The 12,585-nt window shown below is 43.2% G+C and overlaps 1 protein-coding gene across 1 annotated transcript in view; it reads right to left on the minus strand.

Moving 5' to 3' along the window:
* cope (COPI coat complex subunit epsilon) overlaps positions 1–12,585 on the minus strand; it is a 14,734-nt gene continuing 2,149 nt past the window's right edge. The window contains exons 2-12 of the mRNA XM_026158626.2: positions 9,482–9,625; positions 8,365–8,532; positions 8,149–8,211; positions 7,955–8,055; positions 5,663–5,815; positions 5,125–5,178; positions 3,226–3,307; positions 2,776–2,931; positions 1,306–1,374; positions 563–637; positions 1–337 (exon numbers count right to left, since the gene is read on the minus strand). Of these exons, the coding sequence (XP_026014411.1) occupies positions 284–337; positions 563–637; positions 1,306–1,374; positions 2,776–2,931; positions 3,226–3,307; positions 5,125–5,178; positions 5,663–5,815; positions 7,955–8,055; positions 8,149–8,211; positions 8,365–8,466 (909 nt within the window). The 5' untranslated portion in view covers positions 8,467–8,532; positions 9,482–9,625 and the 3' untranslated portion in view covers positions 1–283. The remainder of the gene's footprint in view (positions 338–562; positions 638–1,305; positions 1,375–2,775; positions 2,932–3,225; positions 3,308–5,124; positions 5,179–5,662; positions 5,816–7,954; positions 8,056–8,148; positions 8,212–8,364; positions 8,533–9,481; positions 9,626–12,585) is intronic.

Below are 12,585 nucleotides of genomic sequence, written 5' to 3' on the forward strand. Positions count from 1 at the left end.
GCCGGGTCACACGTTTATTATCATTTCAAAGGAATGCTCGCATTACACAGATGTGTTGTAAAACAAATGCAATTTTCAAGAGTGGATAGCAAAAGAAAGACGCGTTGGGCTGTCCCCACGGGGAGTTGTGACATCCAGTGTGGTTTAAATATTACAGCCAAAGTTTCAGAGCAAAAAATACCAAAGCACAGTACACGTTTAAATGAAAGGGAGAAGCTGGGTCTGTGGTGTTAAAGTGAACTCCATCCATTGTTAGAGCGCCTCCTCGGTACGAGCAGATGCTCTACGCTGTAGCTGTGGGAGCGTACTGCATGGCTAGTCTGTCAAACTCGTTCTCCTGCAAGAGAACAAAGAGCAGAGGGAACAGTTCAGCACCACAGGAGCACTGTAACCCACTTTAAGCATGTTTATGTACATCTGCACTCTTATGTAATGACACCAGTGTGGGACAAGGGCTAAAGACCCACAGTGGCTTCGCTCCAAAGGACACCTGGCACTAAAACTTTCATAACATCCATTAAATCGTTATATTTGTCAGAATGCTTAACGACAAGAATGTTACCTTAGCTAAATAGTCTTTGAGGAACGGGTGGGCTCTGTGTGCATCTTTCAGCTGGGAGAGGTATCGACTGGTTACCTGGGGACATCATAAACTCATCAGACACACAGTACCAAAAACAGGTAACGTTGGCCAAAAACAAAGTTTAAAAGTCCACAAAAAGCAGGTTTACAGACGAAAGGTGACACAGGGTTACCAACAGAGAAACAACTTTTCCAAAATGTCTGCAAACAAACTGTAACATGTTACACTGGTAAAGAATATCAGAGTAATGCCATAAAACCTCTAAATGCTCCACCTGTGTACTCCTTTCTATAATACCAGATATTAAGACCCTGTGTTTCGTATAGTTTGCAAATACATTTCCTCACAACTCCAGGAAACCTTGAGTGAGATGTGCTAATCAGCAGTTACTGCAGGTGGAAACAATCTAATGATGACTTGTAGCTTTATGTCAGCAATGTGCTGCTATCTGTGTGCTCTGAAGTCCTTATAATGTAAGGAAGATAAGTGAGCGTTATCTCATGAACTCTGATCTTCAGATTGTGCAACTCCTCTATGGCAGAAAGGATTTGTCTGGTTCAAAACAAAACAAGAAGTGCATCTTATTTTTAATCCTCGATGTAGGCATGAAGGGTGAGGGCGCAAAGCTGCTTCAAACCTCTTTGAAAGATGGTGACTTAATCTATAGGATATTGATAAAACCAATGGTTAAATCACAGACGGCTTTGGGTTCAAAGTCTCACCTCGGGAGCTTTGCCCAAGTGCTGGGTCAGCACGATGAGGTTGATCAGTGTCTCAGGGTGGCTGCTGTCCTGATAGGGATAAGAGAGAGGAAGACGCTTTACTGTCAGCAGGTTTAAAGTTTCTTACTGAAAGACTCAGATTGACCTGCTGCAGGTCGCAGTGATCCAGTTTAATGTCACCCTGCTTTAAATGAATCACAGCAAAAACATGTGTGCTTACAGCAACATGAACCAATGCTCTCTAAAATCAATACCTGCAAACATGATAAGACCAGACTCACAGCAGGCATCACCAACCAAGGTTATTCCAGGCAAATCGTTAGTATCTGTTAGTTTGGTTAAGATTTCCTAACAGTTTACCTGATGTGTTTATTGAGAATCTGGACTCAAATTAACCCCGAAACTAATACAAGCTAAGCTAAAGCTTAACATTTTAAAACAAAGATGTTAACTCAAGTGAGAAAATACACCCAGGAAACCAAACTGAATCAAAAAGGCAAAATCAAATAAAAACTATAATAACCACTGGCATCAAAGCGATCTGCACTCACAGATGGATTCAAAATGCAGATGACTTTGATTTATAAAGTGACCTGTAGTTTTTATTTACAACAGATTATATTCAATAGTTTAAATAATGAACACGGATAAATAACATTTGTTGACTGGAGGAATAAAAACTACAGTCCAACCAAATCCTGTTAGAGATCAAGTGCAGGAAGTGTGCATGTGCTGCCCCCTGCTGTCACACTCAGATCATTTACTTCTTCAGTTATACACTAAGATGCTTTATTCTTCAGGTCGTCTGGATTCAGCAGTTATAATATGGTTCACACTAAAACGAACCCCGCCTCCCACCCAAACACACGACCAATCACGTTCACTGAGCGTGACGCAAAATGTAACAGCTGCTGTCACAAACAAGAGGATCAGCAACAATTGTCATTTTTATCTGTGTTGAACCACTCACTGGTGGTCAGGATGCACGAACGTGGAGTCAGTGTGAAGAAATTCCCAGGTTTTCTAACTAAACTTGTGTTAAGCAGAATTGATGGTGCGGCAGAAGCGGCGCGTTTGCAGTCCGCTCAGGTCCGAGGACGGCCCGTCTGGCAGCGTACCAACTAAGTTGTACGACCATAAATTATGCTTTAGGAGTTCTTCATCCCCAGAGCAGTGCAGAAAACGAATTAATATGGGGTTCAAAAATAAGCTTCTGTGCAGGCTGTACATGTAACACAAGCATCTGACTGACTATCACACATATTGGCTGAGATCACGACAAGGAGGAAGATGTTCCTTAACATGAGTTTATTCATTACGTAAAAAGTGGCACTACTCTCAGCTCTAAGACCGTGGATCTAAAAGCTGCCTTAGAAACAAGTTAATAAAGCATTAAGTGAATTGTGCATAAATGCAGAGACCAGACAGACACACAAAAACCAAAAAAGCCAACTCCTGTGGTCCTCCAACCTTATCAAGCGCCTCCTGCAGCACTCCTTCAGCCTCCTCCCACTTGTTCTGAGCCATGTAGCAGGCCGCCTGGCCATTGAGGAGCAACAGTGTAGAAGAGTACTTGTCAGACATCTCTTGGAAAATGTAGTAGGCATCCTGCAGCTTCTCTCCACCCTGGAATAACAAACAGACTGTGAGTCAGTGATGATTCTGAAAAGTCAGTCGCAGCTGCTTTATATGCATCGTATTGTTTTTCTAATGAGGACGGGGGTGCAGAGCTCCTGAAGATATGAGCTGTTTAAGAAGCAGAACAGTCCATTCACCACCTGTCACACTCTGGCTAGGTTAGCTTTACACTGCACCAATATTTCCTGCTGCTTCAGTTCGTTTCAATGCAGCTACACCAACTCCTGTATTGTGCACTGAGGGTTAGCACAGAGGGACATTAATGAAGGTTTGTCCCCTCACCACAGCAATGTTAACCCAGGCTGTTGCTAGCTGGGTTAGGGTGGCGTCTTCATCCTGCTCCTGCATCTTCTTCAGTTCTTTCCTATGAAAAAAGAAAATGTGATGAGAGGATGACTGCCCCAATTTACAGTCTGTTTTTGTTAATGCAAGCTTTTCTAATTCACAGAATTAGTAACACACACTGCAGGTCTGCTGAGTTTAACTGTTTGATAGAGTGCTGTGCAAAAGTCTTGAGCTCCCCCTCATTTCTCTGTATTATGCTATTATTATTGAAACATGCAAACATACGATAGAAAGTAGCTGCTCTCTTATTTCCCAAGAGGTCACCACAGCGGATGTACGCGCATGCTGATTTTACACACGATGCCCTTTCCTGACGCCACCCTCCCATTTTTATCCGGCACTAGGAGTAGGCTAGCATGTGACCCCTGAGACTGGGTGTGTGTCTGCTGCCATAATCTTGTAATTTCTGTAAGCAGACTTCACGAATAGTTCTCCAGGCTTCTTGAAGGATATTCAAAGCTCGTCTTTGGATGCTGGCCTCCTTTTTTTTTTTTGTTCTCTGTCAAGACGATCCCACACTCTGGGGGATTTCATCACACCGGCTGTGTTTGGGATACACTGCACACCCTGCAGAGATAGCTGTGTTTTTGGCTAAACGCTCTTTGAAAATCCCCCAGTCTGTGTAAGACGCTTGTTTGACAAGTTGTTCATTATGTGTAGATACAGCACTGTGTCCTCCTTTTTTAGGCTAAACTCCTTTGACAATGGTCGGGTACAAGAGCTGGATTAACCCTTTAGGACCTACCATAGAACCAAGTCCGCCTGAGCTATCTTTATAGTTTTACATGCTGTAGCGCCATTTTTGGGAGCATTTCAAGTTGCTATACATCAATACAGCGGTTATATCCCAAATTTTAATAATATGTATGCTTTAAGTCCATAGTAACTACATAAATAGCAAAAAAGTGCAATAAACTACAAAAAAGAAAATCATTTTTGGTTCTTTACACATATTTGCAGTCAGAGAAATTTCAGAGGTTTATCCCTCAAAACCGTAAATGCAAAAAAGTTGCACAAAATAGTTTCCAACCACAGGAAATTTATTTTGAGTGTCTTCATAGTTTTATGAAGACACTCGTTTTTATATACTTCTCTCTATACTTTTTATATACTGCAGGGAAAACGAAAATATTATAATGCAAATTTGGAAAAACAAACAAAAAACGGCGTGTGCATCAAAATAAACTGTTTCCAGCAGTGTAAACATGAATTTTAATAACACCAGCATAGCTTTGTAAATGCGCTATAGAAAAAAAACAACGATATTTTCCGCAAAAATGACGTCACTTCTGGTTTCGGGCAGGTGATGGCGGACATCAGATAAATCGCACTGACGTCTATTCCAACGTAGGAAGTGTCATGAACAGCTGATCAGATCGGCAAAGCGTGTTTCTGGAATATTTTGGTTTTGTTGCTGCAAATGCTTTTAAAGCAATTTTTGCAAAGCCATGTGTGGAAGGAAACCGTGACCTCGGACAAGCTGAATGCATAAGATGTAAGTACAACTCTTCTGGTATCATGTGCACAAAAAACGATTGCGCTAGCTTATGTGCTTCCAGTTCTACCAGGCTTTTAAAATAGTTACGCAAAACGGAGCGTGCCCACTCCGACCGGCCATAAAGGGTTAAAAATGAGCCAATATCCAGAGAAGAACCTGGAGAACTATTGTTTGACACCGCATCAAAATAAATCATAAGAACGCCTGAAAGCTGGTTGAAGATTTTTGTGCAGAACTGTAGATGTGCGCTTCCAGAAGCTGATCAACCAATTCTAGTGGAAATTCTCTAGTGTCATGTTCATTTTTCTCTTGGATGAAAACACCAGGTAATGTCATACCTCGCCAGGTCAACACGATCCAAGCTCAGAAGCACCTGAATGGTCATGGCCATACTGATGACAAAAACAGAACAACAAGGGTAGGGCTTGGTCAGTTTCATGCAGAGCTCTTTAAACAGCAGGGAGTGAAGATCCCACTGAGTACAGATGACACAGGACACATTTCACATCCCAAAAACAAATTACGAGGGCTCAGAGTTACAGAGTTCAGACTGTAAACAACCCAGAAATCATCTGTGATATTTAGAAAAACGTCAAACAAAATACATGATTGATGTATATGTAAATGTAGTTCATCTCACACTCCCACATATTAGCTGTGTAGGCACTTGTGCGCATTTGTCAAAGCAGCACAGTGAGTCCAGTAATCATGCAGATGACTGAGCATCTCCATCAAATATTGGTTATGAATAAAAATGAACGTTAAAATTTAAACTGTTCTTGTTTTTGTGGTGATTACTAGTCAAATATGGGGGAAATGTTTGGAGCGGATCATAAATCAAACCTTGTTAAGCTAAAAATTTCACTCCCTTCTTACCACTCGAGGCTTTCTCCTTGGTGCAGAGCCCTGAGGGCAGCATCAGTATTCATCTCGTGGTGATAGATGGAGGCAGCCATGAGTAGGAAGGTGGTGTTGGCAGCATCCACACTCTTTGCCATCTTTTTGTCCAAATCGGCAACGATTACGTCCCTGAACAAAAACAAAGCCTAATTAAAAGCTGTGAAGAAAAAACAACTACCATCTGAAGAGTAAGCTGTTTCCATCTTCTGTCTTCTTCATTCAAATTTGTACATGGACACCTTCCTGAATTCTGTCAGGCTTGTTAAGCAGTAAAACATGAATAAAAACTAAGCAAACGTAACATCACAAAACACAGTTTCCACTGAGAACAGGAAACAGTCTGTAACTATGACTATATGAGAGTGAAATAAACAAAAGTCCCACCATCAATATATATTTTTATACAATCTGTTAACCACAGAGGAACTGAATTATTTATTGTATCTTGTGTGCATTATTAACACAACACTTATTTCTCTTCTTTAGGACACACAGGACATTATTGAACACCTGGAGTTTGGAGTGGCAACAGATATAAGACCTGTTGGTGTTGATCAGGCCTGTATCAAGAACGAATGAAAACCCGGGACCCTCAAACACTCAAGAAGTCTCTGCTGAACCCAAATCTCTGCATTTTAAAAGTCATCGCACATCTAATTCTTCTTCTTCTTTCAGCTGCTCCCTCGGGGGATGACACAGTCAATTAACTGCCCATCACACCAACCCTCTGCACAGCTTTTCTCAGAGGTCTTCCTCCTACCATATTACAACATCCTTTGTCCAGTATATCCACTCTCCTCTTCTCTGCACACGCAGACCATTTCTGCTTCGCCTCTTTAACTTTGTCTTCAAAGTCAGAAGCCTGAGCCGTCTGATATACTCATTTTCACAGAGAGAGATCTGCGCATCTTCATTCGGCCTCCAGCTCCATCATTTCGACATCACACATCAGAGCATGTCACTGCCATCATATAAACCTTCCCTTTCAAGCTTGCTGCCATCCTTCTGTCACAAATTGCTCCTAACACTCATATCTACCCACTCTGTCCACTGCCTTGGATGATCGTCCTTTACTACCTCTCCTCCTTGTATTTTCACTCTTACACAGACATGCATCTTTTTTCTGTTGACATTCATTCCTCTTTTCTCTAGCACATATACACACACACCTCCACCTCTCCTCCACCCATTTTCTCCTCCCACTACAGTTCAGAATGTTGTCTGCAATCCTCAGAGTCCACAGAGACTCCTGCCTTACCTCATCCGACAGCCTGTCCATCACCAGCACAAACAAAAAGGCGCTCGGAGCCAGAGCCTGATGTAATCCCACCTCCACCTTGAAACCACCTCTCACTCCTCCCTCACAACAGTCTCGCTGTCGTCATACACCACCCTCAAATAAACTCTTGACACCCTCACACAGCATTGCAGTTCCTCTCTTGGCAACCTTAAATCTGCTTTCCACAGAGCCACAAAGACCAGCACATATCGAACTGCTTGTGTGAACTTTAGCCTACTACTGATACAGACTGGAAGGCCACAGTGACAACTAGTATTAACTACAGAAAAATAATACGTTTTATCCATATCCGGGGGCGATCGTGGCTCAAGAGTTGGGAGTTCGCCTTGTAATCGGAAGGTTGCCGGTTCGAGCCCCGGCTTGGACAGTCTCGGTCGTTGTGTCCTTGGGCAAGACGCTTCACCCGTTGCCTACTGGTGGTGGTCAGAGGGCCCGGTGGCGCCAGTGTCCGGCAGCCTCGCCTCTGTCAGTGCGCCCCGGGGCGGCTGTGGCTACAATGTAGCTGCCATCACCAGTGTGTGTGTGTGTGTGAGAATGGGTGGATGACTGGATGTAGTGTAAAGCGCTTTGGGGTCCTTAGGGACTAAGTAAAGCGCTATACAGGCCATTTACCATCTACTCTATCGCCAAGTCCTATGTCCCTCCCGTGGCGGACTAGTGTAAGTGGATGTACAAATGGTACGTCTCGATGCATCTCAATCATCCAGGAAAGTAAATCTCCAAAAGTTGATTCTGTTCATCTGGACGTAGCGTTTTGTGGGAGAAACGTTTCGTCACTCATCCAGGTGACTTCTTCAGTGTCAGCTGACTGCAGGTTTCCCCATCTTATAAAGAGTAAATTTGCATAATGACTGAAACCAGCCCACTGAAGGAACAATGGGCTGGGAGGTTTATAAGATGAGTGACGAAACGTTTCTCCCACAAAACGCTACGTCCAGATGAACAGAATCAAGAGGTAAAAATGGTACCTTTTGCTCTCACTCGACAAATACTCTGCAAACATCTTCACAGCCTGCAGCTCGGGGGGAGAGTTGGCCTTGATGTCATCCAGGACAACAGCATACTTCCTCTGCAATAACACAGAAAGTAAGAGGACGGGTCTCATCGACACTCCGTGACAGCGGTGGGTGCGCAGTGACAGAGCTCTGATGGAGACACTCACCTGAGCAATGTACGCTCTATACAAAAACATGTCCCTCTCGATCTCCTTTTCTGGTGACGACGGCTTCAAAGACAAAACACAGGCAGCATTTCAGCACCGAGAGAAGTTTGAGCTAACAGGTTTAGCACTGCTGCTCGCAAACGGGACGCTGGCTCACACAGAGCCGCGGGACAGCTTCGTTTAAACGCATTCAGGTGTTAACTGTTTGTCACCTACCTTCACTTTCTGCGCCTCGTTGATGCACTGCTGATAGCTGCCGATGTAATACGCATTTTTCACATCGAACAGCTCATCAACATCTCCCTGCTGCGCCGCCATGTTGACTACAGAACTTCCTGGACACGTAGCACATATACGTCACCTGCTTACGTTTTGCTCAGGATTCTGGGAGATGGAGTTCAACAACAAACTGCTGAGAGCATAGATTTATGATATATCTCTGTGATACATGCTGAAAATTTGCTGTCTTTAGTCAACTCTTTTTTTAATGCTCTGGTTATATGTGTTTATATTTTTTTGAATTTTTACATTTCTATTTTGAGGCACTTTGTGATCGTCACTTTCTTACTTTGTTAGGAGTAGTACCCATTTATAGCACAGAAGAGCCCTTCCAGCTCTCCTCTCTCCTGTCTTGTCTTACTTCTCTCTTTCACCTTTTCTATCTCTTTGAAGAAGTGAGGCTCCATAAATATTAAAGAGGTAAGTATTACTTCTCAGTTGCAGTGAATTGATAGAAGAAAATAAAGAGAAAACTAGATCAGTAGAAAACTAAACAGAAGAAAGTAGAAGAGAAATAACAAGTTAACATAAACCAGTGACACACTCCGGGGCCTGATCAGCCCTGGCAGGGCCTCCTTGGATGAGGGTGTCTAGTGATAATGGCCAAAACACCCGATGAATCCAAGGTCCACTACTGACAATGTGTCCCAAATTTTAATATGATAATCTAGATCAGATCTCTAACCCCTAAACCTAACCAAGGAAGGTAAAAAATGGCAGATTAGCCTGGGTAAAAGACCGAAACACCCTGTGAAGTTGAGGCACACAACGATGTGTGCCGCTGGTAAAGTTTCTGGGCTGCCTTTCCTCATAACAGCCATCCCTCAAGACTTTCTCCATTTGAAGCAATGCATTACCAGGGATTGTAACATCTAGTCCTTTTACTGTACCCATTTATATGCGCCTTTACTTATTTCAATGTGATTTATTCTTGTGCATTTAGACAAAAGTGATTATTCTGCTTTAGTTCTGCTTGACGTATCTGCAGCCTCTGACACCAGTAATCATGGGAGGGGTTGGTATTTCTGGTTCAAATGGTTCTCATCATACTTACCTGTTTGACCTCATCGGCCCCCCTCACACGTGGGGTTCCTCAGGGCTCAATCCTTGGTGCAGTTTTCTTTCCTGGGCATTCTGCTAAACAGCTTCAAAGGCACTTCCTAGAATTTCTTTGCTGATGACACACAGCTGTATTTTTCTGTCAAGACAAACAACCTCTCCTCAGTGAATGCTCCACTGAGATTAAAAACTTCTGTTGTGCTAAAACTGAGGTTTTTATTAGTTCGGGCCTGAAGACATCTCTAAGCAGGTCAGTTATTACACCAGCCTGCTCTCAGGCAACATCAAATCATGTATTAAGGCCGTTGGTATTATTTATGAACAGCAAGTTTGAATCTCAGAGCTCAGCCAGTCGTGTTTCTTTCATTTAAGAAACATCTCAAAAATCAAACCTTCGCTGAAACCCAACAGTTTGCCACTTTTAGTGCACACTTGCATTTTCTGCTCGGACGCCTCCCTTGACTGTGTTCATGGTCCAGAACGCAGCAGTGAGGCTCCTTACATGAAGGTGCTCGCACATCACCCCTATTCTTGCTTCCCGCCTCAGTTTCCAGTGATTTTCAGAATTTGTTTAAAGATTTCTGAAAATCAGCCCTACATAGCCAGGCTCCTGTCTATTAGGGGTGCAACGATACTCGTATCGATATTGAACCGTTTGATACAGTGCTTCCGGTTCAGTAAATGGTAAATGGCCTGCATTTGTATAGCGCTTTTCTAGTCCCTAAGGACCCCAAAGCGCTTCACACTACATTCACACACTGGTGATGGCAGCTACATTGTAGCCACAGCTGCCCTGGGGCGCACTGACAGAGGCGAGGCTGCCGGACACTGGCGCCACCGGGCCCTCTGACCACCACCAGTAGGCAAACGTGGGGTTAGTATCTTGCCCAAGGATATTTGGCATGCAGTCAGGATCGAACCACCGACCTTCTGCCACCTGAGCTACAGCCACCCTACACCACGCATATGTATCGAACAATACAAAATTTTTAATTTATTTTATCAACTTTCCTTCTGACGATGCTGTCTGTGTTGAGCGCTCAGTGAATCTGCGTTCGACTACTCCACCTAGGCTGCACTGTCGAGCGCAGATCCAATGAGCGCTCAACACAGACAGCATCATCAGAAGGAAGAGCGCAGGGCAAGCTAGCGAGACAGAAGCTAAGCTCTACTTGCAACATGGCAAATTGAACCTCCCCCACCCTCATTCAGATCTGGTCTTTGGAACTATTTTGGTTTTCATGTGACGTATGACCCTGAAGGTAAGCGCGTCATGGACTGAAGTAAAACAGTATGTTGGATGTGCCATGCAATGCTCAATTACATGGGTGGGAGCTAGTGTGTTAGCGCAGTTTTCTCGTTAACACGTTAGCCGTCTAGCCCCACGCTCAGGGCGATCCGCGGTAGCTCGTTAACGGAGATTTGCCGTGTTGTGGCGTTAACGTCATTTCAGATTAACGCTGACAGCACTAGTGGGAACACAACGAATATGACTGCACATTTACTCCGACAGCATCCTAGTGCAAAGACAAGTGGAAGCAGACAAAAACAACAAGCAGCATGCTACAAACTTTACCCGAGTCATTTAGACAGCCGTTAGCACAGGATTCTCCTTATGGGGACCTGATATGTTTAATATGCTGCTGAGAATATAGCCCAGAAGAAGCGGATAGTAGAGCTTTTATTTTGAAAGAGCCATTTCTCTGTAATAAACTCTTTTCCAAAGATGAGGGATTCCTCCATCAGATTTATTTTTTATTACTTTGTTGTTTCAGCAACATTAAATTTAAAAACTGTACTTTTGAGTTAAAATATATATTTATAATTTTAATAAATGACAAATTAAAAAGGCACGAACATTTTTTGTATCGAAAAAATATCGAACCGAACCGTGAATTTTGTGTATTGTTGCACCCCTAGTGTCTATATATGAGACCTTACAACAGCAGTCAGCCTCTCAAGTCTTCTGATCAGGGTCTTTTAACTGTTTCATGCACCTATTTTAAATCCAGAGACAATCACGCTTTTAAAGTCATAACTCCTAAGCTTTGGCTTCAGGTCAGCTGAATCTGTGGTTTGTTTTAAAGGACTGCTGAAGAGTCATTTTTACAGGCTAGGATTAGCCCTTGTTCTTCTAATGTGCATATCTCACTGTGTGTTTCCATGTTTAAATATGAACACTTATCACTGTGTGATTTTATCCAAACTGTTAAGCACTTTGTAAATGTGTGTTTTAGAAAGTGCTATACAAATACTCATTCTTCTGCTTATAATTATTACTTATTATAAATGGGCATCAGTATTGTTTTAAAACCCTGCTGTACAACAAACAGCATGTAAGCTGAAGGCTGTGTAAAAATGGAGAACTCTCAGCCCCAACTATATGGATGACAGACTGCCCGACAGGACACAGTCTGTGAGATTGGGCAGTGCTCTGCCTGGTTTGGTGATGTGCAGGGCTCCACAGGGGATCGTGCTTTCTCCATTCCTGTTTACCTCGCACACCTCAGATTGTCAGTACAAGTCCGGGTCACGCCACCTACAGAAACACTCTGATGACTCTGCAGTGGTTGGATGTATTGTATTTTAGTGATGAGCAAGCAACTGAACACAAGTAGACGATTTTGCTGAATTGTCTGGGGGGAATCACCTGCTTCTGGAAGTAAATAAGACCAGAGAGATGACGATTGACTTCATGACCCGTGTCTATCCTGGGACAGGATGGTGATGAGTTGCAGGGAGTACAGGCACCTACGCATCCACACTGGCAATAGGCTGAACTGGAAGACCAACATAGATGCTGTACACAAGAAAGATATGAGCATGGCCTATCGTCTAAGGAAGCTGAGATCCTTCAATGTGTGCAGCAAAATGATGCAGATTGAGTGTCCTTTGTCTGCTAGCAGCATCAGAGCTGAATGAACTGCAACCTGGACTCTTTCCAGGATCCTTCTATCACAGATAATCCCGACCACTCTCTGCACCACTTAGTACTAATGGAAGAAAAACAGCACACGATTTACTTTGTGTGTATTTCTGCAAAGGTCTTCAGCTTACAGAGTAATTTCTCACATTGTACCACAAGGGGGCGCTCCAGAT

The sequence above is a fragment of the Astatotilapia calliptera genome, chromosome 23 (assembly GCF_964374335.1).
Source record: "Astatotilapia calliptera chromosome 23, fAstCal68.1, whole genome shotgun sequence".
In the NCBI taxonomy this organism is placed as follows: Eukaryota; Metazoa; Chordata; class Actinopteri; order Cichliformes; family Cichlidae; genus Astatotilapia; species Astatotilapia calliptera.